Raw genomic sequence first — 12,218 nt, 5'->3', positions numbered from 1 at the left:
GGCCAACTCAATATTGAACCCTCCGGACTAAGACTGGGATGCCATTAAAGTTCATGTGTGTGTAAAGGCAGACACAGAGCGGGGGCTTGGACATTCCTAAACCTTGTGGACGGCCTTCCCAGAAGAGGTGAAGCTGTTATAGCTTCAAAGGGTGGGCCAACTCAATATTGAACCCTACGGATTCAGACTGGGAGGCCATTAAAGTTCATGCATGTAAAGGCAAGCGTCCCAATACTTTTGGTAATATAGTGTGGATGCTCAATGCATGTACTCAATGATAATACCTTATAGTTCCCGCCTGAAGTAGGCTTAATGGACTTTATATTCTAAGGCTTTAGACTCTCAGATCGAAGCGTTGCGCCAAAGCCTTTCAATCACCACCTTCAGAGAATAATCCGACCCTAAGAGCTGGCACTCTAATTGGACATCAAACACTTAAGCTGTCCACCCCATTATGTATTCTTTCTGATATCCGTCCACATAATGAGCTGATCAGAAATTTCGTTTTCTACGGGCTTTTCACCCCCGCCATGCCAATGTGAAGAGTATCAGATGAAAATCCCCATTGCAATGAATATAAAGCCAGATTTCACTCATGAATGAGGCCGGCGCGGTGCCGCTGCAAAGGATCATGGGAGGGACAGAACCTGGATTGCGCTTTGACATCCACAACCTAAAAGGTCTCTTGTGTCACAGTTGGCTGGTTTAGCTTTAGTTAAAAAAAAAAAGAAAGAAAAGAAATAAGCCCGATCCCGTATTCCCCCCTCCTGAAATATTGCTTTGCGGCTTCTCTAACTCCAGCTGAGCTGTAAATCACTTTTCATTTTCCGAACCCCGCTCCCCGGCCTGTTTGGTATTCAGGGGCACTCCGCCGGCCCAGAGTGTCATTCTGCTTGGGCCAAACGCCTTGATTAAAACACATATCAGATATTACTGGCTTTATTTTCCTTCCATTGCCGCACGCCATGGATTCTACACTACATTAAATGGTAATAAAGTGGATGGCGGTGGGGGGGGGAGGAGGGGGGGGTGGAGAATACAGAGAGCGACCACGGTGTACCTTCATAATGGTGCGACAGCCTACAATGGCGTTTCACCGCCATCGCTGGACCCCTCTGTTCGTGTCGTCTGGTGACCGAATTCAGAAAAAATGTTATTTATTAGCCAGAAAGCTGCAGCAATCTGTTTCCAGCTGTTTCCAGGGTTCGGGGGTCTCCGTGCCCGGGATTTTGATGTTTTGTGGCAACGCTCCTCGAACTCTCGTCCCCATCCCCCCTCCCCCCATCAGACCTGTCATAACTGTAAGGAAAGAGCAGCTGGGAATCCAGATAGTTGTGTTTCTTTTCTTACAAAGTGAGGCCGCGGGGAGATTAAGAGTGGCTGTAGTCTGTCTGCCAGCTCTCTCCATTATATTAATGATATCCACCAAAGGTCTCCGTTATGGGCTTCCTGCGTTCCTCCAGCTGTCCGGGAACTACAAGTCCCAGGTCTCAACAGCTGGAGAGGCCAAATGTTGTCCCAAAACTCTCATCATTTAGCCTTTCCTAATGGGAATCCTTATTATTTATTTATTTTTTAACAAATTTTATTTTGAGGAAATACAAGGATCCAATAATTATCCACATCAGCCACAGAGGCTTTAGAACATGTCTATAGCACACAATTCATATTAATCCATTGTAATTTCAAGTATTTTTTTTAGATAGATGTGTGAATGTGACCAGCTGGCCTCTATCTCATACCAAAACATGCTTATATCCATATACATAGTTACATAGATTGTAAACTTGAATAAAGATCTGCAATTCCCTATAATTGAGGTCCTCCTTCCCCCATAACCAAGGTTCTCCATGCCCCATACCAAGAGTGTTCCATACCCCATAACTGAGGTTCCCCATTCCCTATAACTGAGATCCTCCATCCCCCATAACTAAGGTCCTCCATCCCCCATAACTGAGGTCCTCCATCCCCCATAACGGAGGTCATCCATCCCCCATAACTCCATCCCCCATAACTGAGCTCCTCCATCCCCCATAACTGAGCTCCCCATTCCCCCTTAATTAAGGTCCTCCATTCCCTAGTACTAAGCTCCTCCATCCCTCATAACTGAGGTCCTCCATCCCCATAACTAAGATCCGTCATTCCCTATAATTGAGGTCCTCCTTCCCCCATATCCAAGGTTCTCCAACCCCCATAGCAGATGTCCTCCATCCCCCATAACTGAGGTCCTCCATTCCCTATAACTGAGGTCCTCCATCCCCCATAACTGAGATCCTCCTATTCCCCATAACTGAGCTGCTCCATACCTTGTAACTGAGCTCCTCCATCCCCCATAACTGAGGGCCTTCATTCCCCATAACTGAGCTCCCCCATTCCCTAAAAGAGGTCCTCTATTCCCTCATAACTAAGATCCGCCATTCCCTATAATTGAGGTCCTCCTTCCCCCATATCCAAGGTTCTCCATCCCCCATAACAGATGTCCTCCATCCCCCCATAACTGAGGTCCTCTATTCCCTATAACTGAGGTCTTCCATCCCCCATTAATGAGGTCCTCCATCCCCCATAACTCCATCCCCCATAACGGAGGTCATCCATCCCCCATAACTCCATCCCCCATAACTGAGCTCCTCCATCACCCATAACTGAGCTCCCCATTCCCCCTTAATTAAGGTCCTCCATTCCCTAGTTCTAAGCTCCTCCATCCCTCATAACTGAGGTCCTCCATTGCCATAACTAAGATCCGCCATTCCCTATAATTGAGGTCCTCCTTCCCCCATATCCAAGGTTCTCCATCCCCCCAAAACAGATGTCCGCCATCCCTCATAACTGAGGTTCTCCAATCCCTATAACTGAGGTACTCCATCCCCCATAACTGAGGTACTCCATCCCCCATAACTGAGGTCCTCCAACCCCCATAACTGAGATCCTCCTATTCCCCATAACTGAGCTGCTCCATACCTCGTAACTGAGCTCCTCCATCCCCCATAACTGAGGTCCTTCATTCCTTAAAAGAGGACCTCTATTTCCTCATAACTAAGATCCGCCATTCTCTATAATTGAGGTCCTCCTTCCCCCATATCCAAGGTTCTCCATCCCCCATAACAGATGTCCTCCATCCCCCATAACTGAGGTCCTCTATTCCCTATAACTAAGGTCCTCCATCCCCCCATAACTGAGGTCCTCTATCCCCCATATCTAAGGTCCTCCATCCCCCATAACCAAATTCCTCCATCACCCACAACTGAGCTCTTCCAACCCTCATAACTGAGCTCCTACACCCCCCATAACTGAGGTCCTCCATAACTGAACTCCTCCATCCTCCATAACTAAACTCCTCCATCCCCCAAATTTGAGGTCCTCCAGCACCCTTTTTAGCTTTGCTACCCTTCTATGGACTCTCGCCAGTTCAAGCACATCCTTCCTGAGACTTGTTGGCCAGAACTGAACCCTATGCTTAAGATTTACATTTTCTAAAGTGATAAAATGTAACACTTTAACAGTTTTGTCTCACTTTCTGAAGCTACGAGGGCAGCAAATAATAATACTTTCTCCTAAACCTGACACTCAGAACTATTTATTTTCTGCATTCACCTTACTTAAAGATTATTTTTGGGGTCAATGGGATGCAGGATGTGTCTGTGCTCGCCCCTAACTGCTATCCTGCTATCTGATTCTATTTTTGTACATTTTTCTTTCCAAAAGTGTGTAAATGCTGAATACGTACTAGCTCTGGTTCCGTCATTTCAGATACAGTGAAGCTGTACTGCTTTACTATCACAAAAAAAAAAACACAACGAGTATGTGGCCCTGGCAGGAGGACTGCAGGCCCTATCAGAAGTATTGAGATGTATGGTAAAAATGGCCTTTAATTAAAACCAGTAAAGCATTTACAAATATCTAAAAAAAAAAATAAAAACAAGAACCAAGTGAAGATTTTTCCACCTCGAGGTCCCATTACACGTCACGTCTTTGTGTTCTATTCAGATGGGCAGACCGGCAAATTCCTGCAGACACACATTTCGATTAAAAAGTCGGCTGACCTGAGAGGGACAAGGTCATCTCCCTACTCCAGCTAAGAGGATTAACTAAAATTACTGAGCAGCAAATATACGGACAAGGTGGGCACATTTCCAGAGATTATCTGGATAGGTGTACACGGCTCCAAGCTGGAAGTGTTAATAGTTCTGAGCTGGAGGCTGTTAATTGCATCATTATGGAGTAATCAGGATGAAAGCCTCCCCTGTACATTGAGTATAGAGCTCATTTCATCCAAAGATCTGGCTATGGGGGCGGCGAGGGGGAATCAGCGAAGCTACACATTCCAATCAAATTTTTTCTCTTCAGTTAAAGGGGATTGATGGTAAAAATATAAATTTCCATATTTCATATTTGTTTTCTAAAATCTTAGAGCTTATTGGCTCTTTAAAGCTAGGAGAGCTACAAACATGCAAATGATCTGTTCTACTGAGACCAAATAACACTTCGAGATAACTGGTGGTCAGTGGAAGGGGGTCGGAGTCTGTGTCTGTGCCCACCTCCAGGGCCGGGACAAGGGGCGGGCAGGAGGGGCGGCTTCCCCCCGGGTACAGCAAACTCATGTGAGGGAGGCACCTGAATTTCCACCACTGTAGCATTTTAGGTTTTTAAGTATTAGGGAGGGAGGGGGAAATTGTACTAAAGACACGGGGGGGGGGGGGATTTGACAGAGGTGTTTCACAGGCTTTAACAAGGTGATTTGTGCTGGGGGGGAGGATTCATGCTGTCTACTTAGGTGGCGCTCGCCCACAGCAGTGCCGCAGTTGGAGAGGAAGTCAAGAGGAACGTGGTTCCTCTATGGTTTCCTGATTGGATGCTGCTTCCCCATGTGACCCTGGTGGCCATCTTGGGTCAGGCAGAACCTATTTAGGGCCCTGGCTCCCCAGGCTTGACGTGCATTTGCAAGTGGGTAGAGTAGGGACAGGTACTCCGTCTGTTAAGGGACAGAATTAGTGGAACAGAAAGGGTCCGAGTGAGGAGGGAAAGCATAGGGATTGCAACTTCTCTGGAGGCCACATTCCGCCCCTCCTAAAAGTTGCTGTCAGTTCGGCTGGAACCTGCTCTCTACACGCTATTGGAATCCGTGAGTGTTCCCGGTTCGGTTGTCTTCCCCCCAGGTTTACTGCGAACTGGTTTTGCATTGCTTCAATATAAGTTCCTGCATCATACTTGGACTGTGTGCGTTATTACTACTGCACTGCGCTGCACCACACCTACAAGCTGAAGTTAGAAGCTGATTGGTTGCCATGCATTCAGATTTTGTCTGCTCCAGTTTTGATGTATTCCCTTCTTAGTCTTTCTACCTGTGATTTACCTGACATTAATGTGTTAAGAAGTTTTTTCTTTTACCATCTATAGAAGAAAAACACTTTTTATTGTTTTTTTTTTTTTATTAGGGAATCGTCTGGACGAGGGATCAGATGTGGAATCAGAACCAGATCTTCCACTGAAAAGAAAGCAGCGACGTAGTCGTACAACCTTTACAGCAGAACAGCTAGAGGAGCTGGAGAAGGCTTTTGAGAGGACACATTATCCAGATATATACACCCGGGAGGAACTGGCACAGAGGACCAAGCTGACTGAGGCCAGAGTGCAGGTAGGACGAGGACCTTTACTGTGTATTTGTATCCACGCTTAATTATTCATTGTCAGACCACTACATCTTATCAGCCTTTGGATGTAGTCACAGATGCCAGTCCACTTTCCTAAGTTCAAGCTTGCTCAAATTAACCAAACAAACAAGGTTGCAGGTTCAGATTCTGGAAATTAGGGATATCTGATAGGAATAATCTTTGTGGTAGAGTGAGAAGCTACCACTAGCTACTATTAAATACCTCCTGGGAGGCTCACCAAAGAGCTGTATAAGAAACTGGGAGAATAACCTGGGGCACATCCAGCATGGTGAAGGTGCTGTATCTCCCAGATGGCCTGGGAGCATCATGAAGTACCCAAGGAATAGATGGAGGGTAGGAATGGGCAAAGGGAATTCTGAACTGACCCCATCTAGGGTTCTGTGTTTCCCAAAGGACCTCAGAACATCATGAAGTACCCCAGGAATAGATGGAGCATAGGAATGGGCAAAGGCAAGTCTGAACTGACCCCATCTACGGGTGCTGTATCTCGTAGACTGCCCTGGAACATCAAGAAGTACCTCAAGAATAGATGGATCTTAGTAATAGGCAAAGGGAAGTCTGAACTGACCCCATCTAGGGTGTTGTACCTCCCAGATGGCATGGGAACATCATGAAGTACCCCAGGAATAGATGGATCATAGAAATGGGCAAAGGGAAGTCTGAACTGACACCATCACGGGTGCTGTATCTCGCAGACTGCCTGGGACCATCATGAAGTACCCCAGGAATAGATGGATCTTAGTACCTCAGGAATAGATGGATCTTAGTAATAGGCAGAGGGAAGTCTGAACTGACCCCATCTAGGGTGCTGTACCTCCCAGATGGCATGGGAACATCATGAAGTACCCCAGGAATAGATGGATCATAGAAATGGGCAAAGGGAAGTCTGAACTGATTCCATCTAGGATGCTGTACCTCCCAGATGACCTGAGAACATCATGAATAGATGAAGCACGGAATGTGCAAAGGGAGATCTGAACTGATCACATCTAGTGTGCTGTACCTCCCAGATGGCCTGGGAACATCATGAAGTACCCCAGGAATAGATGGAGCGTAGGAACAGAAAAGGGAAATCTGGACTGACTGATTCAGCTTGCTTCCCCCAAAACTCATTCAGATAATGGGTCAAGTTAAATATTTATTTCTTTAACATTGTGCCATAAAATTCAACATCCCCTTACAGAATACATAGACCATTCTAATTGATCCCCACCCAAGTGGAGTTTATATTCTGAAATCCTCACTACAGTTGCACATACGCACACACATACACACACATTGCCTACCAAAAGGACATCCAAGAGCACACAATCATTGAATCATTAATAGCAATGGGACTCGGTATCCCAGCACTGCCAGTTTGCCCAGCAGCTTAACCTTCCAAAGGGACATCCAATACCACTCAAACAGTGATAGGAATGGGACCAAAGATTCCAGCACTGACAGTTTGCTCAGCAGTTTAACCTACCAAATGGATATCCAAGACCATGCACTCAGGGATAGGAATAGGACCCGGTATCCCAGCACTGCTAGTATGCCCAGCAGCTTAACCTACCATAAGGATATCCAAGACCACACACTCAGTGATAGGAATAGGACCCGGTATCCCAGCACTGCTAGTATGCCCAGCAGCTTAACCTACCATAAGGATATCCAAGACCACGCACTTAGTGAAAGGAATAGGACCCGGTATCCCAGCACTCCTAGTATGCCCAGCAGCTTAACCTACCATAAGGACATCCAAGACCACGCACTCAGTGATAGGAAAATGACCCGGTATCCCAGCACTGCCAGTTTGCCCAGCAGCTTAACCTTACAAAGGGACAACCAATACCATGCAATCAGTGGTAAGAACAGGACCCAGGATCCCAGCACTGCAAGGCAACAGGTATTAACAACTTAGCCACCCTGCTTAGACACCAGTATTATAGTACTTCCAAGGTCTTCACCACTTCACAGATCTACAGAAAGGAACAATCAGACTTTATGAAAAGCCATCAGCTAAGTGTAGTCATATACAGCATCGCAACAAATTAGATATGGTATATGAAAAGGCAGAGCCTGCACTGGTTGCTATGGTTTACTGCAAGCCTGAGCTCCTGCCCTGCAGAGTCAAGTCAAGTTCATACGGTCAGCAATAGTTGCGAAACAAAAGGGACCCGGACAAGCTCACAAAGAATGTGGGAGGACATAGTAAACTACTTGAGAGCAAAGTGCCAGACACAGCTGTACCGGATCCCTTGGTGACTTTTACTGTAAATACTCACAGGTGCATACAGATTGCCATCTCGGCAGCCCAGCAATGGGCCGGCCTCACTTGTGGGAACTCTCTGACAATCACTGTGTTTGACAGCGCAACGTCAGGTCAGATATGTGTACAAAGATCCAAAGGATCAAGGGTGTGAACAGATTTGTGGATATAATAGGGTCTCCAGAGGCTGCAGCTTGGGCAGGGGGTACAGTGAAATTTAGATACAAGCACTTATCCCCTGACAGCCGTCCTGGCATTAGGTTACAGGTCCAGGGAGGGGGGCTGGTAAAAACACATCTATAAAACAGGGCACAGTGCAATAATAAAGTATCCACAGGCTTCAAACCAGCACAGCTAAGGAACAATGCTAGATAAAAACGAGTAATACTTAATACAAGAGCTTTCTATAAAATTGGTGCAGATGTAGAGTGAGGCAATAGAATGACTTCTTGGGGGGGAGGTTAGCATATCATATGAGTTCACCAATACTCTTGCCAGAATTGGTGAAGACCACCATGGTGCACAAGTTACATTGAGGGGTTTATAAAGTGAAATCATCCTTAAATCCCAAGCACCCACTCAGCTGAGATGTGGGCTGCTGGGATTCTGGGAAGAGTGCCTTCCATAGTTTTATTCCACATGAGCAGATTACTCCAGGGCTCTGGCAGCTTGTGCCGTAAACCTGCCAGTGTTCCTACAGCAGCTGTTTGGCGCATTCCTCTTCCATTCCTCACGCTAACATCCTGGCAGCTGACGAATGTTCCCACCAGGTCTCAGTGACCACCCCACCGCATCGGCCTTGCTCAGATGGAGCACAGAGAGCACAACCTTAGAATTAATGGCATAGCACCTGAGCCTCATATGTGTTCCCACCAGGTCTCAGTGACCACCCCACCGCATCGTCCTTGCTTAAACAAAGCACAGAGTAGTAGTACAACCTTAGAATTAATGGCATGGCACCTGGGCCTCATGCATGCTCCCACTAGGTCTCAGTGACCACCCCATTGCATCGTCCTTGCTCAGATGGAGCACAGAGAGTACAACTTATAGAATTCATGGCATGGCACCTGAGCCTCATAAGTGTTCCCACCAGGTCTCAGAGACGTCCCCGCCACATCGTCCTTGCTTAGACAAAGCACAGAGAGTACAACCTTAGGATTATTGGCATGGCACCTTAGCCTCATACGTATTCCCACCAGGTCTCAGTGACCACCCCACTGCATCGAGCACAGAGAGCACAACTTACAAAAATAATGGTATGGCACCTGAGCCTTATACGTGTTCCCACCAGGTCTCAATGACCACCCCACTGCATTATCCTTACTCAGATGGAGCACAGAGAGTACAACTTAAAGAATTCATGGCATGGCACCTGACCTGAGCCTTGTAAGTGTTTCCACCAGGTCTCAGTGACCACCCCACATCACCGTCCTTACTCAGACGCAGCACAGAGAGTACAACTCACAGAATTAATGGCATAGCATCTGAGCCTCATACATGTTCTCACCAGGTCTCAGTGACCACCCCACCGCATCGTCCTTGCTGACACAGAGCACAGACAGTACAATCTACAGAATTAATGGCATGGCATCTGAGCCCCATAAGTGTTCCCACCAGGTCTCAGTGACCAATCCACTGCATCGTCCTTGCTCAGACAAAGCACAGACAGTTCAACCTACAGAATTATTGGCATGGCACCAGAGCCTCATAAGTGTTCACAGATAATCAGAGTTGACAGAATGTTTAAAGCTGAACTCCAGGTAGATATACAATGATGTATTTTTAAAACATAAGCAGTGTAGGTACCTGAATGCAAACCTGGTATCAATCTCCTGTACAGTAGAACTCAGAGTGGGAGAGGAAGAACCATCACAAGGAACCAATCAGTTGATGTGCTGACAAAGGTAATGCTCATAGCAGGAGAGAGCAGAGTGACCAAGGAATCAGCTCATCACCACCATGCCACTTCTGGTTCACTGTTCAGTCACAGACTGGAGGTGGGTCCACGACAGCCTGGGCTCAGAAGAAGTGGGTTGAATGATGTTGACCATTATTCAACCAAGAAAAATGAGGACATCTAGTGGCAGGAAAAAAGAGTACTGAGTGGGACATCTCCAGATGGAAGGTGACTATTGCAGCAGAAGTTGCTTTTTTTATCTAGCTATTTATTTCATTAATGACTGGAGTTCTGCTTAATGTTCTCATTTTGTTCACAGACATTTATTGGCATACCATAGACAGCTCTATCATACAACATATTGGTTGGCAGCCCCGATTTGCCACCAGCTACTGCCAAGGGCGCCTCCCCCCTTCTTCCTGGGGTAGGGTACGCACACACCTGAAGTAGGGGAAATTCCACCATATTGTGACTTACACTCTCCAGGCCTGTAGCCAACCGCCATTCTCACATTCTCTTGACCTGAGGCCCACCTTCACCAATAAAGGAATGTCTACACAGATGGCTTTTCAATGATTTACTGGTCAATGTCATATTCAACAACTTGGCAAAACAACTTCTTATTTTACGATTAGTAGTTCAAAACACATCGGTGCCACCAGCTTGAACTCTACAAAAAACAGCCATCTTCCCATATACTTTTGTATGACTCCCCCTACAGTGGATCCTCACATGGAGTCTTTCTCTTGGCCTAGACCCAGGAGACCATCTACTCTCCGGGCTACAAATCTACATGGTGTAAGTCAGGGCTGGGCTGTTCTCATCCCTTTCTGCCCAGGTCTCCACCCACACCAGAGTATAAAAAAGGCCCAAACTCCACCCACAACTACATTAAGGGGAGGGGTCTCCCTTAAAGGTGTACTAACACCTGCTTAAACGGCTCCATAAAATTAGAAGAATCACTATCCACCTTACACACATCCAATCAATGTTTCCCACTTTGTAAAACATGTGTGCACTAGCATTTCAGTAAAATCCTATCTCTTTCCCATTCAGGTCTGGTTCAGTAACCGAAGAGCGCGGTGGCGTAAGCAGGCAGGAGCCAATCAGCTTGCGGCATTTAACCACTTGTTGCCAGGAGGGTTTCCTCCCACAGGGATGCCAGGGCTGCCACCCTATCAGCTGCCAGATACATCATATCCAGGGGCCAGCCTCTCTCAAGGTCAGAACCTCTGTCTGTATTATTAGTGAATAGGTGAACTATCTATGCCGGTGTGATTGCATTGGTTTAGAGGTTGTCTATTTTCTTTAAACTATTGTAAAGAGGGTGGTGTGTACCCCAACATAAGCAGCATAACCCTCCTACATACAGGGAGCAACTGCTACCCTATGGTGGGTGTGGGGGGGGATGGGTAGGGGTTGCTCTAATAATTCTTAAAGATGTAATAGAATATGAACCGATTGTCAAAAACCATACTGCCTGGTAACCAAACCCCCCGCCCCATCTTTGCTATAAGAGGTGTTGTCTTGGGAGCCAGTTTGTTATTTCTTTTGAAATACCGGCTATTTTATTTTAGTATTAAAAAAAAAAGCCATGTAGCACCTCATTATGTGAGCAATCACACGTGTGAGTGAAATTCAATAACCTAGAAATTATTTTTAATGGGAGTATCCCTTTAAGACATATGGTCGGTGTGAGCAAGAACACCATGTACTGGCCCTTTCTCAGGCCTGAACCCCACTGATCGACTATCCTCCAGAGAATGTTTTGGCTGCATTAGGTAGCAATCTTTTTATGTCTGTTTTTCTACCTTGAGGTCAGAGGTTTTTTTGCTGTTAACAATATTATGCAACATTATCACCTGCAATATGTTCTGAATATTATGCTCAATAAACTTTGTTCTTGATTAAAAAAAAAAAAAACAATATTATGCAACAAAATTAAAGCTTAACATATGCATACACTAAATGTCCAAAAGTTTGTGAACACCTGACCATCACAACTATGTGAGCTTGTTGGACACCCCATTCCAAAAGCATTGGCATTACTCCTCTGGGAAGACTTTCCATTTGGATTTTGGAGTGTCTTTGGGAACATGTGCCCATTTGTGAGGTCAGGTACTGATGTTTGGGGAAGAAGACCTGACTTAGCAGGGTTAAGGTCAGGGCTCTATCCAGGACACTTGTGTTCCTCCACACCAAACTGGTCAAACCATGTCTTAACGAGACTAGGGGTGTGGCTGTGTTCACCTGACCATCACACCTCTATGAGCTTCCAAAACCATTGCCACTAAAATAGAGTTGCTCCCCCCTCCACCACCCCCATTGGCCATTAATATGGAATTGCTGACCCTTATGTGGCCATTAATATGGAGTTGTTCTCCTAACCTGGTTATAACAT

At 46.1% G+C, this 12,218-nt stretch overlaps 1 protein-coding gene across 1 annotated transcript in view; it reads left to right on the top strand.

The window, feature by feature from the left end:
• Positions 1–12,218, top strand: part of PAX7 (paired box 7) — a 103,045-nt gene that overhangs the window by 27,742 nt on the left and 63,085 nt on the right. Inside the window, exons 2-3 of the mRNA XM_073603758.1 lie at positions 5,433–5,632; positions 10,874–11,039. Coding sequence (XP_073459859.1) covers positions 5,433–5,632; positions 10,874–11,039 — 366 coding nt within the window. The remainder of the gene's footprint in view (positions 1–5,432; positions 5,633–10,873; positions 11,040–12,218) is intronic.

Source organism: Aquarana catesbeiana, linkage group LG10 (genome assembly GCF_042186555.1).
Source record: "Aquarana catesbeiana isolate 2022-GZ linkage group LG10, ASM4218655v1, whole genome shotgun sequence".
Classification (NCBI taxonomy): domain Eukaryota; kingdom Metazoa; phylum Chordata; class Amphibia; order Anura; family Ranidae; genus Aquarana; species Aquarana catesbeiana.
The sequence above is the reverse complement of the archived record's forward strand: the minus strand, read 5'-3'. Positions and strand labels throughout refer to the sequence as shown.